Raw genomic sequence first — 17,725 nt, 5'->3', positions numbered from 1 at the left:
TTGCAAACAAAATAAATGCTAGTTTTGTTTGACATTAGGAAAAAGTAGTATTCTTTAATTCAAAAATCATTAGTTATACAGTATTTTATAATTGCTGTGAAACTTTGACCTCAATCACCTTGGCTTTTTGCAATAAAAAAGATCAAAATCTGTGTTGTCCTTTAGAAATTCTTGGTTTCAGGAAGTCAGTGGATTTTTCAGCATCTTTGATAACTATTGGTTACCTCTTCATTGTGAAAATAGTTTGCTCTTAAATTTGTGTGACTGAATAATGATTTGAGTCTGCCATGCTGTTGAGGTAGCGTTGTTTAATGAAAGTCGTTACTTTATCTTGGTAGGTCACAAGTTATACAAAAAGGTACTTTTTGTACCCACTCATATGAATAACTTTGCTTTTAAAAGAGTTATATAAAATCCAAAGAAGTATTTCCATTTTTTGTTGGGTCATAGAACGTGAAAGAAGACATTAATATAGTTTATTACAGAGGTATTAATAACAGTTATTAGCTGATGACTTTTCTGGTGCAAAGAAAGGTTAACAGTTTTGGTTGATGTTTTTATATAAGCCAGTCAATTTTTCATGTTTCAGATTTTCTTTGTTCCTGGAATATTTGTTGAATGTTTTTTCTTTGGTACTGCTTTTTGTAGTTGTTGCTCTTACAGCATTTTTTGAAAGCGTTTGAGAACTCTGTAATCTTCTCTGCTGCTATAGCACAGTTGCATGGGGAAGACATCTCTGAGGGGGGGAAGGGAAGGTGCTCAGAGTTAGCTTCAAGTCCCTTTCTTTAGGATCCTGCAGAATGGCTGATTTCTGGGTAGTAGGGGAAGGGCAGCACAGAAAAGCAGCCCCTCTTGAAGACAGAGCTTCAGGGATACTGGTGCACTGGGTCTAGGAGTTCCCCTGGACCTTCTGAAGAACATTTATTTAACAGTTTTTATACGGGAGAAGAAATGTGGAATTATTTGCAGACAGTGCCATTTCATTTGCTATTGTTAATTTCTGTTCTATAAGTCATGCATTCCACAAAGTATCTTTTGTGTATTATTAGCTAATTTTTTAACAAGCTAGATACCACTAATGTCAATATTTGGACACGTGTATATATTTCAGGGACACAGCACACCTCAAATGGAACAGTGCCAATGAGTAGAAGTAGTCCATGAAACATTGCCCACAGCAAAAGTCAGCGGTGGGAGGAAATGAATTTCACTGTCTGCATTGAAGGATAAGATATTATGATGTGTCAAAGAGTGATCATGACCAAGGAGGCTGTCCAATGTAATCAAATCTCAGGACAGAAATAATAAATAATGGAGGTTGAGGTAAAATAGCTTTTGTAGGTTATATATTCTACATCCTGGTTTTGGCCCTGATCTAGTCAGCTTAGTCAAAAAAAAAAAAAAAAAAAAAAAGTATAGTTGTGAAGTTGTATTAAAATACATATAGGTAATGTTTAAAATCTTATATATACTGCATGCAAAAAGGCAACTAGACCTGCTAGTAGTACTGTTGGATAATACTGAGAAGGTTATAGACTTGACTATGAGAAACAGCTCCTCTGCCTTTAGGAAAATCATATGGTGAGATTCTTTTTCCTAAAAAGTAGGTGGAAGAGTCTGCAGTGAGTGAGTACTGAATGACTGCTTTGAGAATGTTTTATATATATTTAGCCTACCATTTTTTTTTTTATTATTGCTTTTGTCTCTATTCACTGTCTTTTGATATGAGGAAGCACTGACAATGTTAGCAACCCTGTTCCTGGCCTGTTACATATGAACTTGAGTCATAACCCGCGGGACCATTCTGGCGCCACCCTCAGTGGATGTGCTCTAATGGCTCTGTCTACAAAAAACAAACAAACGAGCCCGTGTAGGTATAAATTCTCGTGATACGCAGCATTCAAATAAACTTCCTTATATTAGAATTTAAGAATACTTATATCTGTCACTCGTTGCAGATAAACTTTACGTTCTGTCCACAGTAAAAAAAGATTCTCAAGACTTTGAACCTTGTAATTTGCGTGCAAAATTAATGACTTTGATCTTATGCTGGTGGAGGTTCAAAATGCAAAACATGTTTACCCAGTGGACTTGTTTTTTCAATAGATTAGCTGCAATAGATATTAAGAACGTACTTGGTGTTATCTTCACTAATTATTGGAGCCTCATCTATTTTGTGTTGCTATTTTGATCTCATTCCAGATTATAATAAGCACTTGTAATAGCTCTGAAGGAACAGTGTGTGAAAATAGGTGCAATTTCAGTAGACAGTTTGTAGGTCAACATCTTAAAGTGGTATGTTAATGCAGCATTTTCTTTGACAGAACATCAATGTCTGTATTAGGTCATTTATATTTTGATTCTTTTTTGCCACTGCTAACATGAAACAGTCTTTCTTGACACAAATGAGTGGGTTTTTTTGAAATTATGATTTAGCTCATCAAAATAAGCAGATCTTTAAAGCCGTGACTTATCTTTGTTCAGGAAGCTACTCCATGTTTGAAGACATTTGCAACCCCTTTAATTTATGAGATGTAGCAGACTTTGTGTGTTTGCAGTATAACTGGTGGAATATAAAATGGTATCACCACTTCCATGTTTAGCGTTTGAATTGCTTTGAAACCAAACTGAATGTATTCTGTTGCCTGCATACCTATATAGCCCCTTAATTTTAATGAGTGTTGTGCAAGTGCATCAAGTGCCACCTGAAAATGGTAACTTTATGTAGAAAGAACTTTAAGTGCACATGAGGCTGCCCATAGAAAAATTCTGTCAAACACATAGGGTCCTGTACTAGAAAATCAGCAGGAAGCACAGAGCATGCTTATGTAAAGACAGGTGTTGGGTGAATATTCAGACTGGAATGTCTCATGACATGGGGTGATTTTTAAGGTTTTTGACGTGGACATAATGAGGATGCAAAGCTTTCTTACTGTCTGCTGGTAGAAATCCAAATAGAATCAAAGAAGAATACGCTTGGGAAGGACCTAAAAATCACTCCAGGCATTTCTATAATCTAAGCAGGATCAGCTGTGTCTGTATATTCACAACCTGTTTGCCTAGCTGATTCCTAAAATGAAAATGATTCCTATAATGAAGACCACAGACCCTCCCTGGGCACACTTTGTTTGGGTCAAAGCCCTTGCAGGGTATAGATTCTGTTGCCAGTGCTATCTTTGGCCAGCATTCCTAAAGGTTACTTAAGTGCTCTTGAAGTTAAAAATTAGTTCTGCAGTGATGTTCCAGTTCTTCACAACAGTCTAGGGACTCATAAAAGTTTCTTTAGTAGTAGTGCAGAATTTCCAAAATTTATAGTGACAAACATTGCTGGATTATCTTTTTGTTAGCCATCCATTTAGCAAATTTATAGTTTACATTAATATTAATGCATCATTATTAGCTGTTTTATATAATAAATATCTTAAGGCATGACAGTGTGCATATAGATCACCTGGACTAGCACTTTCAATAAAGCATAGTTACAACCAAAGGTTTGTGAATTAATTGAGAAAATTGCAAATCAGGTAGTCAGTGAAATAATTCATTGTCACATCCAATCAATAAACTTTGTAAATCAACTCATTTAATTCAAAAAATGATCTATATAGATCAAGCGACCAATTAAACAATTAGCATACACTTTGCAATTAATTAATTTAAGCATCAATCATGCAATTAAAACTCCAAATTTAAACTGCAGAGTTTAGAAACATACTGCCATGTGAACATTCAAGCTATACTTCACGGCTCTGGAAAATGTCTGAATGATGGCAGATTTGCAAAAAGAAAGGATACTTATTTGCAACTGAATAATTTAAATATTAACATTTAAAAATAGACTTTAGTATTAGGAAAGCGTGATTAATATTATGTTTTGTATGTAAAGATAGAGCTATTTCCCCATGGATTTTAGTATGTGGAAGGAGGCTTAGATTTTGTTTTGCATCTTCTCCATACAGCATCTGCTTAAAGCCTCCTGTGTTATTTAGTTCTACTTGTTAGTATATGCTAATTTTTAACAATTAATACTGTATTTAACACTTTTTTTACTTTCTTTGTAGCTTATCCCTTGATTTTTGTTTATTACAATGTTTACATATCTAAGATCACTCTCTAATTTGCAAGTATATGTTCAGTAAGCTTTTTCACTGTTGCTTGATGTATAAGAGGAGTATATAGACACTGCTTGTTTGTCCTCAATTCTAAAATTTAATGGTCATATACATAAATATGTTTCCACAATTCCACAAATGGAGAAATATTACTACATGTTTTATGAAGTCGTGAAACTTCTGTAGACTTTGATGTATTTTAATCATTGATCTGACACTATTTTCCTTACAGTCCTGTTAATGATGAAACAAGACTCTCTGCCTTATTCTTGGGGGGAAGGTTGTTTGTTTGGTTGTTTTTATTTCTATTGCCACATGACTATGGTAGCAAGATGTGTTGGGACTTGAATCTTTATATAAATACATGTCATCAGTGGCTTTTAAGTATATTATTTCTGTAAGAAGTGTGTCTGCTTATTTTCTATGATGTTTAGCAGTTGATGTTGGTCTGCAGAATGGAGTTTGTTGTCTAGTTTCTCTTCTGAATAAATTTGCTTTTTGTTTGTTGCAGTGACAACGTCAATGCCTACTGTCTCCATATTGCTGAGGACGATGGTGAAGTTGACACAGATTTTCCACCCTTGGATTCCAATGAGCCCATTCACAAGTTTGGCTTCAGCACTCTGGCATTGGTTGAAAAGTACTCGTCTCCTGGACTGGCGGCGAAACAGTCGCTCTTTGTTCGAATGTGAGTATGGATGCTAACTTTGTAAATTATCTTAACGTCCGTGTGTCCATGCCACCACTTCCACATCTTTTTTTTTTTTTCCTCTCTCTACTTCTCTTCATTTGAATTTCATTAAAGGGGGCATGTGTATTTATGATTCTTTGCAGATGATGTTACAGTGTAGAATCTTTCATGAGGCAGGTAAGAAAGTAAATGCTGCTGGAAGTACTTCAGATGAGAGACTCCTTGTGAATCTAAAACTACAGGGGGAGGAGAAGGAAAAAAAGCTGTTGTGCGTATGATTAATTTGGAAAAAATAAATTATTGCATTCCTGCTAATAAATATTTGAGCTCATAATCTTCATTTTGATCCAAACATGATACTTATTTATGAAAAATATTTTGAATAACAAATGAAATAACATATATAATAGCTGGGAGAGAGTTAGCTTCCAAAACATTGATGCTGGATGTAGATAATTTACCCAGAGACCTTTGCAGTAGGTATCAAGAATTGATACTGCTAGTATTTTCTTGACTTTTTGGGGAAAACGTTAAATTTTAGCAGAAAAAATATACATATATGGTGTTTGGGCATCGCAGAGAGGGAATAGACATGAATCTTCTTTTTAAGACTGATAGACAAAATAGTGAATTTGTATTTAAAGACCAACTGAAAACATTTCTAATTGGTAGGCTAAATAACAAATAATTTTAAATGCAATAGTTATAGCATGTATTAATAATATTGCTCTGACTGAGAAGGGAAGTGATGAGTAAATAAGGGTAATAGTTAGAATATGACTAGACATGCCACTGTACAGTCCAGAAGGAATCAGAGGGAGCCTCCACCCACTGCTTAATCTTGAAGCTGTCCTGTTTGTAGTTTTGAGGAGTTTGTTAGGTAGTTATCACTAAATTCATATCAGTAGAGATATACTGTGCTTGGCCACCATTATTTTTCCTTACTTGTGAGAGATAAGTCTTTTAAACCATGAAAAACCTTAATTACTAATGTACCATATTAGTAACATAAATCACTTCTTTCTTGGGAAAAAATATTTAATGTTTGAATCTCTCAAAATGAAAATGCTAATTTAGCTTTCCTGATTATTTTTGCAATTTCAGTAGAGTATTTTAGAACATAAAGGATTGTTTAAATTTCAGAATCATACAGCTGCCTCCTGTTCTGAATAGTCAGACATAAAAAAAAAAAAAAAAAAAAAAAAGATTTTTCTAAGCTATTTCATTCATTTTTATATTCATTATTACAGACTTTTTGTCTTAGAAACAGGTCTAAAGTGTCATACTGAAAGAGGTTATCAGAAATCCCACGTGTATTTCCCAAAGGCTCATTCATTCCTTTCTATTGCATTAGGTCATTGGAAAATAAAGTATTCTCTCAACAATATTTAAAAATAAGTTATTTAAGGTAAGCATATTCAGCTTTGCTGAATACAATGCTGTCATGTGGAAGCTTATACAAAGAGGGAATGAAGCAGTATTTCAAGTCATATTACAAGGTCCATTTTTGTGTAGAGCAGGTTGCAATCACACGGTTGAGCCAGGCAGCTGACTGCTTTTCGTCCTATGGGATTGCGGAGTATTTAGTTTCCACTATCTGACTGAGGAATGCTGCATGTTTTATCTGAAAGATGGAATCTCTCTCTCACCTGCAAGCATTCTCTGGAGTCAGTGCTCTTGCCATGGATTTGATTTGTAGTTGATTTTTCAGGCAAATAATCCTTTAAACAATATATTGATTTTTCTTTTTTTGTAAAGTACTGTAGCAAAATGTGAACAGTTGCTTGTATATTTTAATAAGTTTTTTCCAGCTCCCTTCTTAATATTTTCGAATGTCTTTTTAGCAGGCCTAAAGGTGACTGCACAGAATGTGCTCACAATGTGTTTTCTTTTGCGCACAGATATATCTGCTACCTTTCCACTTTAAGTGCTGGTGCTGCTGTTACAAAAAATTATTAGATGCTTATTAACTATGTGATTAGGCAGTTCAGAGAAATGTATAGGAGGGATCAGCAGTAGCTCCAAGAGCTAGCCACGTACAAAATAAGACTGGTGTGGGCAAAGTGCTGCAAAATTCACAAAGATTCAAAAAGCCAGAGTTTACTAGGAGGAGAAATAGCACAACTGCATCATGAGTAGTGCTTTTCTGAAAGCACTTTTTTTGTATCCACATGTTTGCATGAAATTGCTTTTACTTCATATGTAAATACTTATTAATAAGTATTTACATTTAAATTGGATTTTTAGTGTGGTTCCTAGAATAGAAAATTATTTGATCATCACTAGATCAAAAAATGGTTACTACTGTGAGCTTAAATGTATGTGCTGTCTCATTTTTATAGGAATTTGTTTTAAATTTTGCATCTTCCTTTTCTGTCATCCTACTAGTGCATGTAATTGTGCTTTTGTATCTTGTATCTCTTTCTTTTCCTCCTCATGCTAAAATATTCCAGCTGCTGCTTTGTCAGGCTTGTGACTTGTAATGTTTATTAATATTACATCACTGTTGCAAAAAGTTGATGCTTCTGAGAAGCTTCATGATGAAGCATGGTGTTTTATTTCAGATCTCACCCGTCCTGAATTTTGGATATATTCTCAGATGTTGTGCAGTTCACTGAGCTGACAGTTAAGGAACCTCGCCGGGGACCCTATTTCAGCAGGACATATTTGAGCAAAAACAGTTTGCAGAACTTTATACACTTAAACTCCTGCCAAGGCAAACTCTTACCCACTTGAGTTAGTTATAAATACCCAGTGGTAGTGGTGGGAAGTAGCCTACAGTGCATTTTATATTCTGAGCTGAATGTAAGTGTCTTTGTGGTTATACAGAGTAGTAAATAATTGAGTTTGATTAGGGAGAGGGACCTCATTATCCCCCCACCTGTGCCCAGCTGGTAGGGGAGGGTCGAAATGAAGCCATTAGCTGTCTCTCTTACTGGCATCTCAAAGAGCTCAAATACATCTGTGTCTTATTTTCTTTTCTGGCACAATCAGTCGAGCAAGCTAAGCAGGCATGACCGAATTTGGCAAGTTCCAAGGACTCTGGCAAAGTTACACAAGGAGAAGATGGAGGGCAGTCATTCTGGCTTCTAACTGCCCATTAGTCTAGCGAGTTATGTTTTTGGAAAATGTCTGTTGTGGAAAGGAGTACTTTGTCCAATGTCAAACACTGCATTCTCAAACGGTCCTCTTTGATGTCGAGTATGATTTGTCAGGAGAGTCAAACAAAGCAGTGCGTTCATGTAAATGCAGACTTTGTGAGATGGTGAAGCAATACCTGAAAGACTTGAACGAAAGTTGCTTAAAATAAATCTGTACTATCATTTAGGATATTTTTTTTTTGGAAACTTTATTATAATCACAACTTGACATGCTATATCAAATGGTGTTTCTGGGAGTTGTAACTCAGCTGCCAGTTGGCATATAGATTAAGTTTGGCAATGCAGTTCCTCTGCTCAGTAGCAGCTTTTTCTGTTTTAATATTATGTTTAAATTGCGTTGACCATTACATATGCATTTTTTTTCAAAGTAGCACCATCATTATACCTGGTAGATTAAAATTTGAAACATTATTAAAATACCAAGCTTTCACAGTACATTTACAAATCCAAAGCTTTGAAATGTGTATCTTTTCAGGCTAAAGAAGCACTCCCCAACAGGCCTATTACCAGTTTTTAGAAAAGTATAGGTAATCTACAAAATATATTTTAGAATATTCGTAGAATGCAAATTTAAGAAAATTAATATTGGTGCCTAAATTGAGAAGGTAGGCTCCTGGGAAATACGGAAAGATAGAATCCCCAGGAAATGAGTTGGAGCAAAAGGTAAACTTGTTAGATTTCTAGTGTTAGATTATGGTAGTGTCAAAATATAGGCATTTAAGCCAAAGAGCACAAAAAATTATCTAAGGCTAACTTTAGCTACACAAAAGCAGTATCATTTAGACTCAGAACTAAAAATGAAGTTAGTATAGTCATTCTGATTCATATCATTATGCATTTTATCTTTTTAAAAAAAAAATTACCCAGCTGAAGTTAAATACGTTGTGTCAACTGGGATTTTTAGTCTTAACTTTGACTCTGTGCTGATCAAGTGGAGATCATTATTAGTCATTCTCTGGCACTTTCAAACATGCCAGCCATTTTCTGCAGAGAGCTTTAAGTGCTATAAATTCAGGTTTTTCTTTTAAAAAAAAAAAAAAAGAAAAGAAAAGTTGTTCTAGATTGGAAAGATAGGTTTTGGAAAAGTTTATTTCTCACTCAGAACAGAAGCTTTTCGTCCTCTAAATATTGAGGGTTGTTTTTGGTTTTTTTGTTTTTGTTTTTTTTACGTAAACTGAGCGCATGGAGAAGATGCTGCAGAAATTGCCGGCCGCCTCTGACCCGCTCTCCCCAGGACCGCGTCCCTGGCTGCAGAGCTCTGCAGCTCTTGCCTTTTCTGTTTGTTTTCTTTTCCGCCTCTGAACCTTGCCACCCTGGCTCCAGCACCGAGGCTGTAAAAGAAGATGGAAAGCCGAGTTACCTCGGAATGATCACTATCATTAACATTCACGGGTGGTTCACTTATCATTCCTGACTGCACAGACATGGCAGCCGTTATGAAACGTCCACAGGTGTAGCACGATGATACATATTACATTGTGCCACAATGGATTTATGTATTCTGTAACAAAAGAAAAGTGTAATGAAAAAATACAGAAGGTAATCCTTTATTCCTCCGCTGCACAATTTATCAGTAATGCCTGTGGATGATAAGTGCCAGGGATTTCCTTTGCTTGATTTAACCTTGTCACCCAGGTATGTTTTTGTAAAATGACAGAAAATACAAGCTAAGGAGTTTCTTTGGCTTCCAATTTGTAAGCAGCAGTTCTAATTGATAAAATAGCGTATGTTTGTCCCATTTTCTAGTGTGTTGACTTAAAATAAAAGTATCACGTATTAGTAGAGTATGCTAAGCCATATGGAATTAATAATCGTAAGTAAGGATATGCTGGAATAAGGTTCAGTGAGGGAAGTTCATGCACACTGTCGATGCGGCGCATCACGGAGAAGCTGGCGAGGAAAGCTGGGACGTGTATTTCTTCCAGAAGAGCCTCGACTGTGCTCTTTGCCTATAAAGAAGGATGGCTGTGGATTGATGGCGCTTCGGACAAGCCAGTGCTGCGGGGGAGCTCCAAGACGCTCTCGCGGTTCGCCAGCGCTCCGGCGTGCCAGGGCTGCTGCTCTCCTTCTCTCGTTCTCTGCGGCGCAGGAAATGTGGCCTGACGTACTGGCCTGATCCCAAGATGGCAGAAGAATCTTTTTCGTCCGGGCTTCGGTCCACTTTCGGCTCACATTTTTGGGTTTACCGGGTGCTAAAATGTCGTTACGGAGGGTCTGGGGTACGCTGTTAGAGAAAACCAGTGTTGGGTGCTTACTGAGCAGAGGCAGAGCAAGGGCAGAATAGCGCGTGTGAACTCTGATTGGCATCTCCAGCGCTTCTGGCTGTGTTCCAGAGCAAATATCCCAAAGTTTACGAATGTGGGGTGCGCTTTACATTTCATAGCTCTTGCCAAAGTCTCACTTACTGGATAGCACACTAAATATAGTAAAACACAGAGGTTTTTCTTATTTTGCTTTGATCAGTAAAATAAACTTTTAAAGATTGTTCTGGGATGCGATCCAGCTTCTGAGGCAAAGAATGGCTGTGGTTCAGCCATGATTTAGTAATAGAGTGTCAGTAAAATTAGTTTGACAGTTCTCAGGCCAGCTGCTCAATAGAAAGAATTGACCAAGTTAGAGTGGACTGAAACCCTAGCAGCAGCAGCAACAGCATGTGCTTTTTAACAGCTAAAGTGTCAGGAATTGAAAGGCAGTCTTCCATTTTGGGGAGGTTACAGAGATGTCTCAGTATTAGCAAACCCAAATTAGGGCATCAGCATTGAGTTGCCGCTGGTGGTTTCGCCTGCAGCAGGAAACCTGGTTTCTCCGTAGTAGAGGTTGCAGGCCCTACTTTGTGAGAAAACCCATTTGGAAGAAATTTTGTATTTGAGGGGGTAAAAAAAGAAAAATAGTGACTCTGGTCTGCTTGGACATGGATTTTTTTGGAAGGCTTTTATCTCCTTTCTTGGTTTTCCTTCAGTATTTTAAATTATTTTCATATATTTTGGGTGCAGTTCTCTTAAATGTCTTTCTGTGTCGCAGAATATTATGTAATTACTTGAAGGCACTGAATGCCTTTTGAAAAGAAAAGTTTTATCTCTGTTCTGTATTGTTTCAGTGCTTTGAAAGCATTGCTTTTTTTCTGTAGCAATTCCTTGACAAACATAAATAACTAATATTTTCTTGTAAAAAAAGAATTCACAAAATTTAGCTCAGCAGGGTCAGTCAAGACTAGAACAGTAGTGAATCTGGGAGGCTGATGCAGAGTGAGGTGAATCAGAGAGAATCAAATGTTCCATGTTGCTTGTGCACTGCGCCGGCTTCTGTAGCAGTTTAAGGAAGAGAGTTGCTCACCGGTAAAGGGACTCCCGGAAAGTCCCTGCTTGTTGTATGGGATTGGTCAAAGCCCCCAAATCTTGAGGCTCTTCTAAGGATAGAAATCTTACAGTTACAGAAGATGATACTTCCTCCTGTGGAACAGTGTACTCAGTTCTGATCAGTCCGTATTAAAAAACATACAGCGGAAATAGAGGGTGGGCAAGTAGATGCATGAAAAGGTTTGGGAATATTTGGTTTGGAGATGAGTAAGGCAGATCTAATAAATGGTGTAGAGGACATAAATTTGGGGCTTTTAGGCAGTTCATTTTGCCGGGAACAAAGGGAAGTGAGAAAAATCCAGCGCGACTGACCTGCAGCTCAGGAGAAGGAAGCTGGTTTCAGACCGTGCAGCTTGTGCACTGTTGCACCGGGGCTGCAGAGCGCCCAGGGCGAGCCGGGGGAAGAGCCGGGGCGCTCTGAAAACAAAGCCTTTGCGTTGCTTACAGCGTTGTTATGGCAGCTATTTCTAGTTCGGCGTGATGTGCAAACGGCAAAGCCACGTGCGGAGGGAGGGAGCTCTGATCTGGGAGGAAGCCCCCCGGCTTAGGTTATTCCGTAATTACGCACTGCCAGGTTCTCAACCCGTTCCCTTCAGGCCGCTTTACCCGCTGGGGTAGCGTGACGTTGAGCTGGGCTGCTTGGGCTGAGGTGGGTAGCCCTGTGCTGCGGAAGGGGCCGCGCGCTTGCTGCGCTGGTGCCTGCAGGAGGAGCAACCTCGGGAGGTGCCGTGCCCGCCTGGCGCGCCCGTGGGAGCCGCCTGCGCCGCGACTCGTGGCCAGGCCGAGGCGTTGATGCCCACGAGCACTGAGGACCTAAGAGGTCATTTGCTCTTCTAGGCTGTTTCGCAGCCGGGGCAAAGGACGTCCCATGCAAACCGATCTGAACTCGGACTCTTCCCGGAGCGTGCGTCCGACGGTGACATTTAACGTGGTTCTGGTTTTAATGAGGTAGTTGTGTTGCTTGGATTGCGTTTGAGTGCCGATCGGCTTTAAAATATTCCAGCTGTGATACTCGCCTAGAACTGTACTCCCTGATTAAAATTCTCCGTTGCCCGAGAAAAGCTCCTCCTGCTGTCGAGCGCGCTTCGTGAAGCGGAGCCGAGCCGTCCCGGCGGGTGCCTCGCGGCGCGAAAATTTCTGTGGGAGCTGTCTGCAGTGACATCTACTGACACGCGCAGAGATTGACTGCAAGGTCTAAGGGGCAAAATCTACTGACACAGTAATTCAGCATCTCTTTTATTATATCGTCACCTTCTCTGCTTCCCCAGTGATGCTGCTTCCAATACCTGGCTGTCCGTGTCTTCCGTAACCGTCTCCTGCTGTTTTCAGTGCTTCGAGCATGGAATTCTTCTTAGGCAGCAGCCAGGACAACTGTCGCAACGGTTCCTGTAAGATCCTGTGTATGAAGTTCACGAAAACATGTCCCAAAAAGTGTGGTGTTTGTACTTAAAATAGTGCTGTACATCAATATTGCCGAAAAGCTGCTGTTGCTCTGACTGTTGTTTTTCCGCTTTTTAATGACTGGTTAGGTGCGTCATTGGGATGTGTGTGAAAAGGGCATTGCAAAATCGGGTTTTGTTTGCGCTCTTACACACTTAGTGATACTTAATAAGGAGTATTTGAGGAGTTCTGTGTGTATATTTGCTCATTTTTCTTTTTTAATGACAAACACAAACTGGATAAAAATTAAGATGAGTTAGGAAAATCCTTTCACACCTTGAATCTCAATTTTCTTTCTTTTTTTTTTTTTTTATTCTTTTTTGGTGTTTCTGCCTTTCCAAGGGAGATTTTTCAGTTTCTCTTCTTAACTCTACCCTTGCAACACAACTTTGTTCGTTGCTGTGTCTTAAAAGTACTTTGCTTGTAGCTGTAATGAGAATAGGAGTAAGCTGCCTGATGGTGACTGTTTCGTAACATGCACGTGCATCTGTCTTGCAGAAATGCTGCTCATGGATTCTCGCTTATTCAGGTGGACAGTATGAAGGTCACCATGAAGGATATCTTACAAAAGGCCTTAAAGAGAAGGAAAGGATCACAAAGAGGCTCAGGTGGGTTATTTATTGTATTTTGTAGATTATAGTGCTTTTCCATGAGCATATTTTACATCTCTTTTTAACTCTTGGGAAGGATGCTCAGTTTTTTCAGTGGATACTATGATTTTCAATACTACTCAGAAGCAGTTCTATGCAGAGGTTATGTTCTAGATACTAGCAGAAAGCAGACAATGAAGGAGCTGCATAACATTTGCTGCAAAGCAATATATTCATTACTGCAAATATTTATTTATGATGACAAAGCCATTTACATTCAAGTCCAGCTAGTGATAGTTTGAGATGAAGGGTGAAAACACAGAAAGACCAGTCCTTCCTACAATTTCTATGCTTTTAATTTTTGTAAGGCAGTGGTGCTTAATGTGATTTTAAATAATTTAAAGGATTAGTTTTTACTTGCAGAGAAAAAATATTTACTTCTTGCAGTATTGTTAAAAGACTGCTATTACAGTAAAGACATATCAACATTTGAAAAAAAGAAAATGTACAATACTTGTTATATATTAGAGCAATGCTTTTTCAGACTTTAAGTGTACATTCACATACATATTACATATATATTTTTTTTTCCAAAGTGCAAGGCTGAGATATCTTTTCAGCAACAAGAAATAATTATTGTGAGACATTGCACTGAGTCTTGTGAGGCAACAAAAGAACTTTAATATAAACCTATCTATACACTAGGTAAAGATAAGCATCTTGTCTTTGTAAATGAATGAAACCTCCGTATATCCCCTTAGTTTTAACTATGTGAAAAGAAAATAAACCCTGTTCTGTTTAGAAAAAGTAGTTCAGTGCAGTTTTTAAACGAGTGTATAATCTGTCATGGATTTAATTAGCTATCTTCAGATGAAAGCTGAAGTTTTAATAAAAGTTAGAAGAGATAACACAGTGAAGGACACGGATGAGCTGTCTCAAGGCCATATTCCAAGGGAACGATAAGAGCTGTAAAAAATGGCAGAGGAGAGCAATTGAATGAAGCAATGAAAATCTGATTCTCGTAAAAAAAAAAAAAAAAAAAGGGAGAGAGAGAGAGAGAAAGAAAAAGGGAGAGCGAGAGCTGCTGCTGGGGTGGTGGTAGATGAGACCCGCTAGCGTCTGCGAGCGGTTTGGCCGCGCGCCAGGCGTCATTGTTCCCCCTCGGCTGCGGCGGCTCGGTCCAGATGTGCCAACTGCACGTTGCGGCTTTTGCCAGCTGACTGCGCCGTTTGATAACCAGCTCTCTGGATGCCCATCACTGGCCGCAGAGATAGAATTAAATGATGATGATCTTCCCACAAGTTGGGAGAGGAAACAATGCATATAAATCTTGATTTCATCTCAGCGTGAGAAGTCTTTATCCATCATCACTCATAATGAACAAGTCGTTAGCTGCGATGAATGGTGTTCTGTTTTTTTCAAACACCTCTTTTGTTCACTTTTTGGGTGACTTTTATTTATTTCCTGGGGTCAGGTTTCTCTTCCCTGAAGGGAGATGGCTAAAGGATTCGCTTAGCTCAATCTTTAAACTACTTCCTTCCTTCCTGTAACAGACGTTACTCTCTGTCCTTTTGAAATTTGTTTTTGCTCTAATTTTGTTACTTTTATTCAGTAGTTTAGAAAAGGAATGGAACTGTCACTTGTTCCTTCAGCTAATACATTAATTTCTGCTGTCTTGGCACTCCTCTGTAATAACAATTTTTCACTAGGTGTACAAGCATATATATTTTTTTCTGAATTTTTAGATTATATAAGAAATCATTTACGTTTACTTTACATAAATTATCTGCGTGACATCTCTCCTCTTTGAAATATGATCATTGTCCTTGTTGTGGATATAAATCACAATATAAGTCATAACTAAAATCTGATTTTTTTCATTACTTATGTGTATTTACTTTTGAACATATAAACAGATTTGTAGAACTAAACAGTGTTGGTTGCAAATTTTGGTTTAAGCTTGTGTATAGATATGTCCAGAATTAGGACCTGCAGCTGTAGGTTTTGTGTATTGGGAGTCATTGCTGGAAGAGTGATCACTTTGGGAAAAGCTTTTTGCTTTTTTTCCCCCATATTCCTGAATTTCATAAAATAAATATTTTCTTTATTTTTAAAACTATGATCACTCTTAGTGCTTATTGAAATCAGATAATACTGTCACATGAGGGAAGTGATGTCTGAGATTCAGTATTCATATATTAATATGATAAATCATAAATTAAACTTTGTTATTCCAATTATTATTATACTTTCCCTATCCAAAACTGTGACTCATAAGGTAGCAGACTCTTTTTTCAATCTTGCCTTTCATCTTTAAAACGGCACTGTATTGCAAAAAGTGCAGCTGTTCTCACAGAGGGATCCACTTGCTTGCACTGCCCTCTGGATCTGAAACAAGCCATTTACAGTCTCCCTATACTGCTGTTAGCAGAATGGGATGAAAATGCTGCCTGTGTTTAAAGGACAGTTAAAACTCAGAATGCTACCTGCTGGGCATGGATTGACTGGAGATGGAGTGGAAAAAGGTCTTGTCTTCGTTTTTCATCTAACACCAAATTTCTTGTCTTTAGAGTGAATATGCCTCTTACTTTCAGTGGGAGATGCTCAGATAAATGGAATTTAAGATCAGACTATTAACACAGTACAGTTCTGTGCCTTTGTAGTTTAAGTCATTATCAAGCAGTGGATTAAGATGTCAAAGATCTGAATAAAAGAGGATATAATTTAGGAAAAGCATTTCTTCTCATTCAGCAACACTTCCTTTTAAGTTAATTGCTCTAATTTTTTTAAAAAAAAAAAGCTAACCAAAAAGAGACTTAACATATTTACTTAAAGTAGCTGTAATACTTTAATAAAGTGGAATGCCTGTGAACTTTTCTGTGCTTTTCTTATGTACCTACAGACTAGTCTTCACAGAACACATGAATTTATTATGTTTACAGCCTATGTTATTTTCAAGTGCTCAGGTAAAAATTTGCTTTCTGGCCTGTTTTCAGTACTGACAGAGATGATGTATTTCAAATCGATCCTGCTTTTATGGGAGAATGCAACATTGGTTGGTTGTTTTGGATGAGGAGAAAATTGAAGACTTGCTGTTGCATAGTCTGGAAGTGGACATCCCGTTATGACAAGAGCTGAGATACTAGACTAGTTTTCTCCAGTTATTTTATTCAGCTAGTAATCTGCAGCTTACAAGTATGTTTTTCAATGAGCTGTTGAGTTCCAAGTTCCTGAAAATCCATATGCCTAGGTTACCTCTGTGAATCAATGACCTTCTGGATTTCTCTGTTTTTGACTTTTGTTTAAAAATGCCATTACCATCCTTGTAGCTACCAACCTTTACCTACCTTCTGAAGCATGAGACTTGTAATGACAGAGTTTGTCGTGACGAATGGTAGCACAGAGTTCAGTTTTTTAAAAGTTCTGTTTTAATATGTGCACTGATGTTAATGTACAAATATATGTTGGGTGAACTTTCTCTGTACAAATTACAAATGTGTTTTGGTTTTTTTTTCAAAATCCCTTTTTTGAAAAGACCAAAGCTGAGTGTGAGACTGCAAATTAACTTCAAGACAAAGATAATTTGTTGTATGAAGATACAGGTCAATAAGTTGTGATAGAAACAGTTTATGACCTTATTTCATAATAAGTAGCATGAAAAAAGTGGGAAAAATAATTATATTTAGCTCTACATAGGTATTATGTTAGATTAAATTATTGCAAATTCTATAAATTACTATGCATTCTTTGCAGTTTTCCTTTCTTGGTGTCACACAACTTTTGCCTTGAAGGTATGAACATTTTTAGTATTGAAAGCTATTGATCATTTTAAAACAGTGATCTTTGAGTGAATCAATGGGAAATGCAAGTGGTAAAATCATCTGTATGTGTTGTAGTTGAGAGAACCACACCCCTTAAGTCATTTCATAAAGGTTGTACTGACGCGGTGTTTTGGGAACCTCACGAACAGTTCCACAGTGGACGGCAGTAGGGAGTTAATGGGAATACTGTATCACGTCTTGCCACAGGCCCAAGTAACAAACTGGAAGAAGTGTGTGAATGGTTGCAAGTTAGGGAAAAGCCTGTAACAAACAGTCAGTGCTACGTAGTGGAGAAGATAAATCTGCAGAGGAAATTGTTGAGGCAGATGTTTAATTAGTTAGAGTAAGGCTGGATAAATCAGGATAGGAGCTGTCTACGCAGATATGCTGGTTTGCCTTGCTTTTCTCAAGGCTGGTTTCATTGTCTTGAAAGCTAACTGTCCTTTTAGCTTAGGAAAGAAGCAACAAAAGCAGTCATATAACCTCTCTCCTATTGTAATGGATTTCCTTGTGTACACTCATAAAATGGAAAATGTAATTGATGTTTTCTTATG

General features: G+C 37.8%; 1 protein-coding gene across 5 annotated transcripts in view; it reads left to right on the top strand.

Moving 5' to 3' along the window:
- The window catches only part of MAPKAP1 (MAPK associated protein 1), a 110,532-nt gene that overhangs the window by 49,280 nt on the left and 43,527 nt on the right, over positions 1–17,725 (top strand). For all 5 annotated transcript variants that reach the window (XM_062591059.1, XM_062591056.1, XM_062591058.1 and 2 more), the window contains exons 6-7: positions 4,624–4,800; positions 13,259–13,368. In XM_062591059.1, coding sequence (XP_062447043.1) covers positions 4,624–4,800; positions 13,259–13,368 — 287 coding nt within the window. The remainder of the gene's footprint in view (positions 1–4,623; positions 4,801–13,258; positions 13,369–17,725) is intronic.

Source organism: Rhea pennata, chromosome 18 (genome assembly GCF_028389875.1).
Source record: "Rhea pennata isolate bPtePen1 chromosome 18, bPtePen1.pri, whole genome shotgun sequence".
Lineage (NCBI taxonomy): Eukaryota > Metazoa > Chordata > Aves > Rheiformes > Rheidae > Rhea > Rhea pennata.
Note: the sequence above shows the minus strand (reverse complement) of the source record. Positions and strands in the feature narration are given on the sequence as shown.